Raw genomic sequence first — 15,319 nt, 5'->3', positions numbered from 1 at the left:
GGAAACCGATTGTCTTCTTGTTGTCCAAGCCTTACATTCTTCGGTTCTATTGCGTTCTCCCTTTGGCGTGGTGATTCAAGAGGGAGTTGCTTGCTTCTTTAAAATCTGTTCAGATTCAATTTGTTAAACATTCTGCTAACAAGGCTGCCCATTATATGGCTCGTAGCTCTTGTTTTCATTCAGTTCGTATGTTCACCGAGAGTAATGCTCCGACGGATCTTTTAAACATTGTATTGGTTGATGCAATTTGCTAATAAAATGTCACCATTTTATCTAAAAAAAAAATGTGTTTTTGTAATATTTTGTTTTTGATAAAATAAAAATGTGTTTGTAAATTTTATTTATATTTATATTTATATTTTTATCTTTTATTTCTTTTAGGACTAAAAAAGTGGGCTAGGAGTAAAGCAAGGACTATAGTTGGGGTATGGGGTTTGGGCTAGGAGTTGGGGTCCTGCACCAGGTCCGAGTCGAGGGTTGAGGTTTAGGGTCTTTGTTTGGCATCGAGTATGTATCTGTGTCCAGTTTAGGGTTGGGCTAGGGAGCCGAGGTATGGGACTTCGACATCGAGTAAAATAAGAACAATTTTATGAAACCTATTTTTAAAAATATTTTTATTTCTCTAATTAGAAAAACAAAATACGATTTTAAAAATAGTTATAGAACGTACCCGATTATTAAAGAAACAAAAGTAGTTTTTTTTTTCGTTACATTTTTTATTTATTTAAGCGTTTATATATTACAACCATACATATCCTGGACTCGAACCCAGGACCTCCAACACACACGCACCCTCCTATAACCACTTGAGCTAGCCTCAAGTATTTTTTTTTCTTTGCTACATAGAAGAACCAAAAGTTTGATGAGTAATAGTGCACATCTAGTGTTTGACCAGGTTAGGGTTTTTCAGATTTCGAGTTTTGAAAAGTGTAAATTGCTAATTGGGAGTGTGGGTTCTTGGGTGCGGGTTGGGATGGGTTCGGGTAGGTTTTGGGTTGGGTTGGGCCAATTTTTTTTTTTTTTTTTTTAAAAAAAATATATAATTTTTTTTACTTTTTTTTTTTGGCTGTAAAGTACCCAAATTAATTTATAAAATATAATAATACAATAATACAAATACCTTTTAGCTCTATTTAGTGTTTTTTTTTCATTTATTTGTTTCTTTGAATAGAATTATTGTCACATGATTTGATCTGTCATTTTCGGTATAAAGTTTTGAGAAGAGATTTTTTTTTTCTTTTGAATAAAAGCGTGCATATATAAAAATTAATAGACCTCATGGTCATTACAGAAAAGGTTTGTCGGAATGGAAGAAAACGAGATACAACTAAACTGCTAGTGAGTAAACACTCATTTTGCCATATTATGGGCTACAAAATTACAAGATATACTAATAGTAGAGAAAAGACAACTAACAAACAAACGAGAGTCTATACAAAAAGAGACATAGTTCTCAAGCGCCCAATAAATCTCCTTCTCATTAAGCGCATTGATAACTATCTTAGAGTTACTCTCCACCAGAAAATTTGATCTGTTATTTTTGGTTATTATTATTTTTACAATGAAGCTTTAAAAGCTTTGTTAGTTACTTTTGCAGCTTTGATAGCTTTAATTCTATAATAATAACTGTTATAATAGGAAATTCCTTTGAATCATTCCAAGATTACAAAATCTTCATATTCTAGAAAAAAAAAAAGTTATAAACTTATATTGATAGAAAGCATGACATATTTAGAACAAGAGTAATTTGAAACTAGAGAACAAAAAAATATAACTATAACTATACACTGAAAACTAAAATAAAAAAAATTACTAATACAAATGACTAATAAACAAATCAACTAAAATTAGCCTAACAATTCTAATAATTAGGACACAAAGGAAAAACGTGTCCAATGTTAGTGAAGTGTATGTTTCTACATACAGCTTCAGTATCTCCATCTCCTCTATTGTGTCTGTTACTCCGACGGTGACTATGAATGTGAAGGTCGATCTCTTCTAGAACAATTCCTTCACATTCAATGCTATGGCTGCAATCGAATTTTATTGCAACTTCGTCTGCACTTGTACCTCTAATATTTTGATATAAAACATTTCGGACTTGTACTGCAGACTCCTGTTCTTGGCACGGTGTAGTACTACGAGCACAATAGTTTTGATCAATTACAATGGGATTTCGAACATTATGCATTTCAATGTCTTGAAATGTAATGTTGCTTGCGTCTCCAACACCTCCCTGCATTAATTAATTAAATCATTAATTAGAACTAATAAGTATCATTATTAATAATGTTGTTCATTATGTGTACCTGCCAAGTCTTAATTCGAACTCCATTAGTTGTTTCATAAAATTGAGCTCGACGAACAAATACATCAGAAACATGAGCTTCTGAGTGTCCACCTCCCAAACTTCCAATACTACATCATCATCATGTATCACAACAAATTAATAATCACATTTACAAAAAATAAAAGATGATTTAAATGTATTAATAGTGTTGATCATTTAGAATTACCTTATTCCATGACCTGGTCCACATGTTATATCTGTAGCTGTAATATTTTTGGATCCACTCACAATTGAAATACAATCATCACCTATAATATTATTATTATTATTATTATGACAAATCAAATTTCATCACATTGAAAAACATTTAACATTATATATGTATGTATATGTATATACCTGTTCCAATAACAGAATTGGAAATTTCAATGTCTTGAGAATGTGTTACATGTATCCCATCTGTATTGGGACTATGGGCTGGTGCTGTCACTGTCAGATTGTAAGCTTTGACTTTGTTACAATTCACAAACATGACTTGCATTTGCTGTGAGTCTCTTACATTTATATTTCTCACAACCAAATTATTACAACTCACAAAACTCAAACCCTGCTCAACCCAAGTCAATCCAACAATACATTATACTTAAATTATCACAATAATAATAAAAAAATTGTAATGATCTGAGAACAAAATTGACATACCGTTGGTGCTCTAGTGATGCAAGACTGTTAATTAAGAAACAAAAATAGAATTAGGATGGATCAGAAGAATATATATGGTAAAATATTATAGGAGACAATAACTATATATTATATATATTACTTACAGGTGTTTTGTTTGTGGTGCAAGAGAGATCCCACCAAAGATGTCCATTGCCATTAATGGTTCCACCACCTTCAACTATTAAATTGTTAACATTTTGGAACATAAGCCAATTTCTTTCATGTGCACCACTATAGTCTGATCGATCTGTTGATGCTTCTATTGTTCCCTCAATCTGATCATCATAATAAATATATATGTGTATATAGTTAATAATGTTGGTTATGCTATATTCATTATGTAAAATTAATATAACGTTAAATAAAAGACTCACTTGAATTGTCACATTTGATTTACAGGGGCCTTGAAAGACAATTGGTTTAAGCAAATAGTTGTTATTTTGAGGAACCATTAAAGTAACAGTAACGTTGGATGAACAAGCCTCTTCCCATGCTCTCTCAAATGCCTACATACAATATAAATTGGATAAGAAAAACACTAGACAGACAGGATTTCTAATTTCAAATATTGAAATACTTATAAACAAAGTTGGAGTAATTAATTTAGTTTAAATATGTACGTACCGTTGCGTCATCTTGGCCATTCCCTTTTGCTCCAAAATCATCAACGTTAATAATTTTTGGTGTTTGTATCGAAGGTGGTTGTGGCTTAGGTTGAGGCTTTGGTTGAGGTGGAGGTTGAGGTGTTGGCCTTGGTTGGGGTTGAGGTTGAGGTCTTGGCTGAGGTGTGGGCTGAGGCTGAGGAGTTTGAGGTGTTGGCTTTGGTGTGGGCTGAGGTTGGGGCTTCGGTTGAGGTGTTGGTGTTGGTTTTGGTTTTGGTAGAGGTGTTGGTGTTGGTATTGGTTTTGGTTGGGGTTGAGGCATAGGCTGAGGTTGAGGCTGAGGTGTTGGTGCTGGTTTTGGTTGGGGTTGAGGCATAGGCTGAGGTTGAGGCTGAGGTGTTGGTGTTGGTTTTGGTTGAGGTGCTGGTTTAGGTTGGGGTTGAGGTTGAGGCATAGGCTGAGGTTGAGGCTGAGGTGTTGGTGCTGGTTTTGGTTGGGGTTGAGGCATAGGTTGAGGTTGAGGTTGAGACTGAGGTGTTGGTGCTGGTTTTGGTTGCGGTTGAGGCATAGGTTGAGGTTGAGGTTGGGGTGTTGGTGTTGGTTTTGGTTGGGGTTGAGGCTCAGGTGTTAGTGCTGGTTTTGGTTGGGGTTGAGGCATAGGCTGAGGTTGAGGTTGAGGTGTTGGTGTTGGTTTTGGTTGAGGTGTTGGTGTTGGTTTTGGTTGGGGTTGAGGCATAGGCTGAGGTGTTGGTGTTGGTGTTGGTGTTGGTGTTGGTTGAGGTTGAGGTGCTGATTTAGGTTGGGGTTGAGGTTGAGGCATAGGCTGAGGCTGAGGCTGAGGTGTTAGTGTTTGTTTTGGTTTTGGTTGAGGAGTTTGAGGTGCTGGCTTTGGAGGTTGAGATGTTGAGTGATTAGTTTGTTTGTAACAGTTTGGAACAACATTTTCAAAATGTGTGAACTCAACATTTTTACACAATGCTTTGGTATGACTATGCTTATTATAGTATTCTAAATCAACATTATCCAATGTAATCCCTCTGCAAGGAAATCTTTCATGGCAATCCAATTTAATACCCATCTTTGCTATGCTTGTACCTTTAATGTTTTCGAATAATATATCTCTAATTTCAACTTCAGATGATGTTGAATCCTGTTAAAAAAATTCACACATTATATAGAATGAATAATAAAAGAAAAAAAAAATCAAATTTACATTATTTATATATATACCTTTTGGTTTATGCAAAGCTTATCATTTTGGTCACAATAACCTTGTTCAATTATGATGGGGTTCTGTACATTATTCATTTCAATATTTTCAAATTTCATATTATTTGCAATTCCTGAACCACCCTGCATATTTTTTAAACAACATAAAAAAAAATTAAGAACACTCAATACAATATAATGAAAATTAGCATTATACATATAAGTATATAGATGAATTAATTAATTACCTTTATTGTTTTAATTCTAACTCCAAATAAAGTTTCAAAAAACTTGACTCTATTGACGATTACATCTGTAACATTAACTTCAGAATTTCTGGAACCCAACTCTCCAATGCTACAAAATTAAAAATATTAATTATATGTTACAAAAAAAAAATATATTAAATTATAGATAGTATGATTATATATTATTATTAAAAAATTAAAAAAAAAATAATATATATATTTACCTGATTCCATAACCTGGGCCACAGGCTATATCATGTACTTTCACTGTATTAGTTCCACTCTTAATCGATATACAATAACCACCACCTGAAATATTTATTTATTTATTTTAATGAAAATAAAAATTACATGTCAATTATATTTCATTAAGAGAAAAAAAAAAACTCGCTAGTATTATAATATTTCAATAAAAAAATGATTATTTTAGTCACTTTATTTCTTTATTTTTATCTGAACGGACTAAAATAAACATTAAATTAAGAATATTATATTTTAACAAATCTCAAACTAAAAAAAATAGAAAATTGTAAACACCTATATGATGGAATTTTATTATTCTAATTTAAATTTTAAATGTTTTTTTAATAAAAAAAATTGTTTTTACGTGATCGTAATTAAAGGTTTAAATAAAACATTAATACCTTACAAAATATATATTTAATATATTGATTACGTGGATAATGTTTTTTTCTCAATAAAACAAAGAATGATTTAATGATTTATACTAAGTACAATATAAGAGATACTTAAGAACAAAATCTAATAAATAAATATTTGTATATAATATAAACTCACCTGTTTTAATGGCAGAATTAAAGATTTCAATATCTTGAGTATGTGAGAGGTAAATTCCATTACCCGTTGCAGTCTTTTCTGATGAAGTTAGGGTTAAATGGGAAGCCTTAACATTATTACAATGAGTAAAAGTAATGTGATTTTTTTGAGCGTTACGCACTGAAAAATCTCTCACTATCAACTTATTGCAATTGTGAAAAGTTAAAACCTGCAAATCAACCCCCTAAATTAATTAATCCATATAAACACATTTACTTCATTAATAAAATCATTATAATAAATTAATATAAATAAATTTAAGAGTAAAAAAACTTACTGTTGGCGTTGGTAAACAATACTGCAAAAAAAAAAAAATTTATATTAGAAAAGAAAAAAAACAATCTACTCAATTAATAATGTGTTTCATCAAAATTTATATAATATATATTTTTTTTGATAAATTTTAATCACACATAATATTAATCTTATTATTAAAATACTATCATAAAATTGAGGCTTTGGGTATAAATTCCAGGAATCATTCACACATAAATAATGAAAAACAAAACACATACAAATTACTCATAATTTATATAATATTAGTAATAAATATTTACTCACTTTGAATTTGTAAAATTTGCATGGACTCCACCAAAAATCAAGACCATAGCCATCTATGGTTCCACCACCTTGAACTATTAAATTATCAACATTCTCAAATGTAAGACCATAATTACTATTATGGTCATTATAATTAGATTTAGAGGTAATTATGGTTCCACTAATCTCAAATATTAAATGATTAAATTTGCAAGGTCCTTGCAACTTAATTGGCTTAACATAATATAATCTTTTAGGAACTTTGAGTATTACTTTTCCTTGTGTTGAGCATGATTTTTCCCATGCTTTTGTAAATGCCTGCACACATATATATAATTAAATTATGTATATAGTAAAATAAGTAAATACATAAATATAAAGATGAAATAATTTAAGTATATATATAATTAATAATACCTGAGTATGGGAATAATAATTGATGTGTTTGAAATCGATGAATTCATCAATGGTAAAAGTAGTAGTAATGCTATTACTATTACTACTTTCAGAATATGAAGTAAATGAAAGAATTAATAGAATGAAAATTGCTAAGAAAATCTTCATAGTGTATACTTCTGAATAGTAACTTGAATAATTCGAATACTTCTGAATAGTAACTTGAATACGAGTTACTAGTAACTTGAATACTTCGAGCAGTAGCTTTGTGATTACTATATAAGGAATATAAATAAAAAAAAAAGTTTGAAGCTCAATGATTTGGAGTGTGTATGTAGTGTTGTATATATAGAGAAAAAATTTAAAACTTTATTTGAATTTGAAATATTTTCTAAAAAGATCTTTTATTAGAATATCAAATATTTATTTCAGAAAAAAAAAATCTGATTATTATTATAATTTTTTTTTGTAAATTTATTATATGTTTATTTAAATAATAATAGTATGTCACGTAAAAAAAATATTAATATGTTTTTATGAAAAATTATCTATTTATATTAATATTTAAAAAAATCATGATACAATTTGTTTTTATTTGAATTTGAAATATTTTCTAAAAAGATCTATTATTAGAATATCAAATATTTATTTCAGAAAAAGAAAAATCTGATTATTATAATAATTTTTTTTGTAAATTTATTATATGTTTATTTAAATAATAATAATAGTATGTCACGTAAAAAAAATATTAATATGTTTTTATGAAAAATTATCTATTTATATTAATATTTAAAAAAATCATGATACAATTTGTTTTTTTTAAAAAAAAAAAAATCTGATGAATATATACCAATATATATTATAAGTTTTTCTTTAAATTATAATAATAATAATAATACGTTTTATGAAGAATTATCTAGCTAATTTATATTAAAATATTAATTACTTACTAGATATTTTAATTTAGAATTTTTTTTCTTGAGAACAAATTTTTTTAGAATCTTAGATATGCATTCAAAAACGAAAATAACCCTCAGTTGAAAAAGAGAAATCAAAATAAACCCAAATTTAAATTTAAATAAAAATTGAGTACTAGTCTAATTAAAAAAAAAATCTTATTAAATCTGTTTTTTTTTTTGAATGCAATGACAAAATTGTTCATTCCAAATTGATAACATAATAATGCCATATAATTGCTATTAAAATTTCTTAGCAAAAACATACAACTAGTAAAGAATATGTACAACAAATTTTAAATCTGATCATTTTTTTAAAGTTGAATCTGTTCTCCCAATTTAAATATAATGATTAAATATTAAAATTTACTTAATTAATTATTTTAATTTAATAATATAATTATGATGAAATTAAATCCAGTAATTAATATTTACAGCAAAAACAAAAGAGAGAGAGAGAGAGAAAAGCCATGGCCATATGCATGGAGAGAAAAGAAGAAGAAGAAGAAGAAAGCCAAATAGGGTTTATGAGGTCGGACCAGATATATATGAAGATGAAGAAGAAAGATAATAACTATGAAAATAGTAATAATGGCGATCGATTGACTTGGTTGCCATTGCCAATGGCCGGTTCATTATTCCTTCTAGATAAACTTAATTATACGATGCAACCTATGTAATTATTATTATTATTATTATTCCAAATTATATGCATGGGAGATGAAAACGAGGCCTTAAATACATACTTACATACATATATATACTTTTCTAACTCACATTATTATTTTTCCTCTGCTTCTGTTTGTTTCTCGGGAAAATTTTAATTGATCCTGTTGTGTTTTCCTATAATTAATTATTCATGGAATTAGCAACCACCTCCACCTCTTCTTCTCGATTTCTCTTCAGAGACCATTCCACCGCCACCGATTCCGATGTCTCCTCCATCTCAAGCGACGGCGACTACGACGGTGATGATGAACCCAATCTTGCCTCCATGACTGGAAAAGTATGATACTGCTTTGAATTTAGACCATAATAATCACACAGTTTAAATTTATGATCGAAAAAAATTTAAATTTATTTTTCAACATTGTAAACTATTAGATTTTTTTTTTTAAATTTTACCGTAATAATATTGTAACTATAACAAATATCATCGTAATTTTTTAAAATAAATGATATATTTCAGCATGTAATAAGAACAATTATTTACAATTTGTTATATTTGCATATTTCAGGGGATTAAACATCTTTGTTCAGAATTATTGGAGTTAAAATTGGCTTCAGATGAAGAATTCAACAAAAACATTTTTTCAAATTACTCAGTTTTCATCAGGTAATAATAACAAAAATCTTGGCTCTATAATTTTTCCCATTTGAAAACCTTAAATAATAATTTTTTCCAAAATATATAATATGGACAGAATATTTGAAGAAGCAAAGCATTTGGGAACTGAGCTGAATGAACTGAAAAACAATATTTCGATTCAAAAAAGGTTAATTAAACAAGTATTAGATGTAACATGTTCAAAGGTTTTAGTCTCAGAAGTAATAGAACCTTTACTTGAACTAGATTATTATGTGTCTAATGAACCATTGGAAGATCACATAAACAACATATCAGAAACATTAGACATTTTAATTATAGAAAGAAAGTTTGATGAAGCCATTGAAATTATAGAATTAGAGCAACAAAATCCTGAAAATGACTCTATAATTTCTGAGAGGAAAGTAGCTTTGAGTGTGCAATTGTCTCTCTTGGCCGAAAACCCGAGAATCACTGTATCGGAACTCCACAAGGCACTTTTAAGGCTATGTAGATTGGGAGAGAATCATCATGCTAATGATTTGATGTTGAGATATTATCATCAACAAATTGAAAATGAAATCCATACTTTGAAGTGTTCAAACTATTTTTGTAACGAAATTTACATAACACAACTTGCAAAAGTTGTGTTTTCTTTGATTTCACAATGTGCAACAAGTTTTGTTATGTTAAATGGGGAAACTATGGATTATACAACAGAGCTTATTGAGTGGTCATTTGATGAGACAAAAGTTTATGTTGATTGTTTCAATGGATTTATAGAGTCCATTTCGGAATTGTCAACAATAGTTGAAGCTGTTCGAGTTTCGGTTATGTTTTGTTCTTTGTTAGATGCTCAAAGACTAATGTTGCTACCGTTCTTGATTGATCGAATTCGGCCTTCGTTGGAAGATGTTCTGTTTTCGCAATTTGAACATTTTGGGAAAGTTATCGAAATCTTTACGGCTGTGGATTGTTGGGATTTGGATAGGTATTTTGTTTGGGAAATTATGAATGGAGAATGTTGTTCAACAATTGTTGGGGAAGAAGAAGCTGAATTTTGTTTGCTTACTAACAGTGGTTGGAAGTTTTTAAGTCTAGTTCAGGTTTGTCTTTACTTACTTTGGTAACTTAGTAACATAATTTTTGTGTTAATAATACTTGAAATTTTCAATGCTTAATGGAAATTACTCTAATTTATAATTTATTCTATTTTTTATTTCTTTCAAAGACAATTGCAGAAGATGTTACACCTTTAATTGCTCTTCAAATGGAAGATTCAATCTTTTCTGGACTCACAAACCTATTCAATGGTTATGTTGTCATCCTTGAAAGAGCCCTCATCTATGAAAAAGATGTCATTGAAAATAGTGTTCCATTTACCAACTTTGGTGTATCACTCCAACAACAGATTTCTATTCTAACCAATCTGTCATCACTTCAAATACTACTCCCAAAAATAGTTAGAGCCATTTATGAAGGCATTAGTTCTGATGATATGAATGAACAAATTATTAGTGTTCAAGAGAAGGGTTATGATAGATTTACATTGTTCACTCAAGAAGCTTCAAATCAGCTGAGAAGTCAATTTTGTCACCAATTTATACAGAGAATTATGTCCTTTGAAATGGACTACAAAAAACTTATTGTTGAAAATAGGAGTGATGGAATGCCCTCTCTCAAATTACAGGTATTTTTCTACTAACTGAAATTATGTATCATTCTCTTCTCATGTAGGGTATGTTTGGAAGTCAATGTGTAATTAACAAAGTGATAATTATACTATGTGTGCATTTGAAAACTGTGTAGTTCTGGGTAATTGAGAGGTTCTAATTACACTTCACAAATAATCCCTTACGAAAATTGAATGTAATTAATAAAAAATGATCATTTTAAATATCAACTACTAAATAATATTAATTACTTTCCTAAATTTACTAACTAATTTGTTAAACAAAATTTTAGGAATTTATAAGTAATTACATTTCATATCCAAACACTTTACGTAATTACTACTCTATTAATTACACTACTTAGTAATTACATAGTAACGAACATGTTCTATATTTTAAAATGTAAAATGTGTTTGTATATTACATATATATATTCGTAATGTCTTTTCTGCAAAATAATTAATAACTACACAACAAAATATTATTTTTTAATAGTTATCATTTAGTATATAAAATTTTTAGTAATTACAAACACCCACTTTTCATGGTTAAACAAAAATGTTAAATTATATAATTACCCTCTAATTACATCTAAATTTAATTCCACCATAACTTTACAAACGCGTCCTTAAAAAGTTATTTTATTTAGAGTTTATACAATCCTTATCCTTCCATTAATTGTTGTGTCATTCATTATAAGGTATTATTTTCTCAACTGAGAAAACTAGAAAGACTAGTCGAAGACTCTATTTTTGAAAAGGAATGGTTACTTGAATTATTGAGGGAACTTGTAGAAACCACATTCATTCATATTTCAACCAAAAGAGATATGTGGGCTATTTCTGAGGAGACTTCAACTCAAGAAAATTCAGTTAATTACAAACAGGTTTATTTTATATTGTAATGTAGTTATGCATTTTTCTTTATGCTTCTTATTCTGTACTCCCATATTAATGTTCATTCACTCTTCTCCCAGTTTGTTATGGACTTTGCATTTTTAGCTGAGATTTCGAAACTTGGAGGATATTTCTCGAGCGAACCTTCGGCTCTTGCAGATCTCGTGAAATCAACTTATGTTTCCGTAGGCTTGAATCCCGAAAGGTAACACCGATCTCCCTTCCAGACACAACTAATCATTCGAAAACTGATACATCGTTGTTGTCTCCTAAACTATGCTATGACTCTTACAGAATTTGAGTTGTTAGAGAATCTCACATTGATAATATTATAAGAATGTAATACTCTATATAAAGATACATTAGCTAATTTTCTCATTGCAAATTGATTTTGAGATGGTTACCAATACATCTTACTCTACACCAAGTCCTACTCTACTTTCTCCACCATTGTATTTCTACTTTCTAACATGGTACCCAAAATCCAAAGCCGATCATAAAGTAGAGCTGAAAGAGCTATTTGTGTTTCGGAGATAATAAGGCAAAAATCGAACCATCCAAAATGGTTAACCAAAATAGTCACTATCTTGAGGGATGTTAGAGAGTCTCGCATTGATAATGTGTAGAAATATAATATCTTATATAAGATGCATAAACTACTTCTCTTATTGACAAATAATTTTGAGATGAAACCTAAAAGAATAATTCTTGTTGTGCAGAGATGACAATGAGAATGATAATGAACTAGATTCAATGATAAATGATGTGATCAAGAAGCTAATTGAGATTGAGAACACACCTCTAACAATACCAAATGAAGAGTCTAAAACCATTCTCACCGAGGACGCTTATAGAAACCGATCAAAATTGGAGACAAATAATTCAACAAACTTGAGCCCTCGATTCGAATCAGGAGCAACACTTGGTGATTTTCTGGAAGTGACAAGTTTCTCAAGTGATATAAGAACATCATCAACAACAATGAACTTGGAATACTCTTCTAAGAGTTTAGGAGTAATTGAATGTGATCAAAATCTAAAATGTGAATCACATGAAACTAAGGTTAGTACTAAAAGTTATGATTTACCACACTTACCATTGTCTGTTGATGCTGTTGAGGAAGGTGATAACAATGACTTTAGTAAGTAATTTTTCTCATTATGATTGATTCTTTGTAATTTTAGTAGCAAATTTAATCATAAATAGTTACTACTTTAATGGTTTATTTATTCTCACCCCCTTGTAATTAAATTTATTATAATCTTCTTTAGATTTTTTTTCTAACAACCCCTAAAAACTTTATCTTTTTTTACAAAATTTTTTATACTATTTTCTTTTATAATAAATTATGGAATTTTATTAATAACAATTAGTTAAAATAATAGTATGCAATCCAATTAGGACATATTTCTTATTGGAAACACGACCAAGATATGAATTAGAAAAATAAGCCAAATAATCAGTCGTGTAATTCTCAGATCGTTTAACAAAAAAAAACTAAAATGAAATCAAAGGAAAAGATTCTATCATCACAATCAACCTTAAAAACACTTATTACCTATTTCATCCATCGCTCAAAAGACACAACAATATAAATTGTTGCAGTATATTCATTTAACATTGTAGCTTGAGCACTCAACTATTGTGTAAGGTAAGTAACTACACTACTAACAACCCCTTCGGTGGCAGAGAACTTGTTATTTCTAACTACTAACAGCGATTTTATTGCGAGTTATCATAAGAACAAAGAAGAACCAACAACAAAACAAAACAAAATAATATCACACAGACAAGACTAAAACACTCAAAATTATGTCACAAATATAATACTAAAATACTCAAAATCATATCATATTGAGAAAACTAAGTAAAAATTAAATTGTAGTAGCAAAATACAATCCCGACCAAGTCGCACCTAACCCTAGAGAAAGTTGGTGGGCTTGGGTGAAAATTGATATTTTAGTGATATTATATGCATTTAGGGGGTTAATTTTTTTTATGAGAGGATATTATTTCAAGTTTCTGAAATGATATATTTAATTTTTGAAAATTTATTTAGAGAAGAATAAAAGAGCAACCTTTCTCCATAAGACATACCCTAACTAAAAAAAAAAAGAAAGTTACCATAATTCTCTTTCATCCCATCTCTCAAGTTTTTTTCTTTTTCTTTTTTCATTTTTTATTATTTTATTTTTTGATAAATACCTAACTCACAAGTCAATAATAGAACTTTCATATATTAGGTAAGGTAATGATGAAGTGGGCCACATTTAAACGCTAATTCCAACCAGTGGCCTAAGGTTGGCCCATAATTGGCCCAAGTCAGATTTAGTGGGCCTAGTATTGAATAAAAGTCCAAGTTTATATGATAATTTTTTTCATTTTCTAGCAATATTTTAATGGGATTATTTTACAATTACACAAAAATAATAAAACAAGTACAAATATATAGTTGTACCAAATTTTAAATTTTTACAATTTTTATGATTTTACTTATATAAATACGGTCTTTTGATATATTTTTATGTTGTACTTTCGTTAATTTGGTGTTGATTTTTTGTTATTGTTTTGATGCTATTTTCCTATTACTTTTATGTAATTTTTTTTTATTATTTTTGGGTGGTTTTTATATAACATCGTAAAAATACAAAAAAATATCTTTGAACGTAAAAATATAATTTTTTTACAAAAAAATAGTACTTCATGTAATTTTTATTTTAATTTTACATCACTTATTTATTTGTATTTTTTTATTCATAGTTTCTTCTAACTATAAATATATTTTATTTTATTTTATTCTCAATAAAGATATATAAAATTAATTCTTTTAATCAAAATTTACTTTTGATAATTAAGAATTAAATTTAAAATTTCATTTATTACAAGTCAAACAAATAATAATAGATTTCTCGAATTTAGCAGCGCCTATGGTTTAGCAAAGCATGCTCTGCGGTTAGACGATGAGCTATCCTGGTTCGAGAAGGTTCCAGCACCGGTGGCGGACGTCTGCGTCGTAAATTCATGAGTGATTATAATCACTTTGTCAAGGAGATTAGTGATAATATAAAAATTGTAAATAAAAAATCTTCAAATGGAAAATGCAAATTCTCTAACTAAAAAATGTATTGATATTCGACCATCACTTAATAGGAAAAAGTTTAGTGTTTTATTCTAAAGCGATCTTTTTTACCAATTATAGTAATAATTTTACCAACTAAAAATCCATCAAAAGATCGCGAGTGAACAAATTACTATTATTGACTTGAAAATTAAAATTTACCAAAAGATTAACAACGCAACTACAACAAAACAACGCAAGATGCTTGGGAAAAAAATAGAAGAGTACAAACTCCACCATTGTCAACTCTCCGCTCAACTTATTTGTTATCTCCAATCCCATCAAACGACATAAGATGTATGAAACTACTTAAATAATTATATTGTTATTGATGTAATTAAATATTAAATTTCATAATTTTCAAAAGAAAAATATCAAATTTCATATAATTTTTTAAATGAAAATAAATATCACTAAATATCATATCTCAAATTTTATATGATTAAATATCAAATCTCATTGTAATAACATTTATATCTTTATATATTAAAAGTGCCTATTTAACGGCAATTCTTGGTTTAACGG

General features: G+C 28.8%; 2 protein-coding genes across 4 annotated transcripts; one reads left to right on the top strand and one right to left on the bottom strand.

Annotated features, from left to right (window-relative positions):
* Window positions 1-1,607: 1,607 nt before the first annotated feature.
* Window positions 1,608-4,296, bottom strand: LOC115713889 (polygalacturonase-like). 2 transcript variants are annotated; one of them, XM_061114714.1, is made up of 8 exons: window positions 3,638-4,296; window positions 3,388-3,519; window positions 3,118-3,288; window positions 2,993-3,016; window positions 2,690-2,897; window positions 2,517-2,598; window positions 2,310-2,418; window positions 1,608-2,236 (listed from the first exon to the last, which is right to left on the bottom strand). In XM_061114714.1, the coding sequence occupies exons 1-8, from the start codon at window positions 4,271-4,273 to the stop codon at window positions 1,862-1,864; spliced, it is 1,737 nt and encodes a 578-aa protein (XP_060970697.1). In that variant the 5' UTR covers window positions 4,274-4,296; the 3' UTR covers window positions 1,608-1,861. The 2 variants fall into 2 exon arrangements, with proteins under 2 accessions (XP_060970697.1, XP_060970695.1); XM_061114712.1 differs by having other exon boundaries at window positions 3,118-3,519.
* Window positions 4,297-8,141: 3,845 nt separating this feature from the next.
* On the top strand, window positions 8,142-12,901 carry LOC115712881 (exocyst complex component EXO84B-like). Of its 2 annotated transcripts, none has more exons than XM_061114707.1 (7): window positions 8,142-8,807; window positions 9,040-9,137; window positions 9,226-10,213; window positions 10,339-10,797; window positions 11,481-11,651; window positions 11,757-11,881; window positions 12,396-12,901. In XM_061114707.1, the coding sequence occupies exons 1-7, from the start codon at window positions 8,661-8,663 to the stop codon at window positions 12,823-12,825; spliced, it is 2,418 nt and encodes an 805-aa protein (XP_060970690.1). In that variant the 5' UTR covers window positions 8,142-8,660; the 3' UTR covers window positions 12,826-12,901. The 2 variants fall into 2 exon arrangements, with proteins under 2 accessions (XP_060970690.1, XP_030497155.2); XM_030641295.2 differs by having other exon boundaries at window positions 8,146-8,807; window positions 11,481-11,666.
* The last annotated feature ends 2,418 nt before the right edge of the window (window positions 12,902-15,319 follow it).

This window comes from Cannabis sativa, chromosome 4, assembly GCF_029168945.1.
Source record: "Cannabis sativa cultivar Pink pepper isolate KNU-18-1 chromosome 4, ASM2916894v1, whole genome shotgun sequence".
Lineage (NCBI taxonomy): Eukaryota > Viridiplantae > Streptophyta > Magnoliopsida > Rosales > Cannabaceae > Cannabis > Cannabis sativa.
Note: the sequence above shows the minus strand (reverse complement) of the source record. Positions and strands in the feature narration are given on the sequence as shown.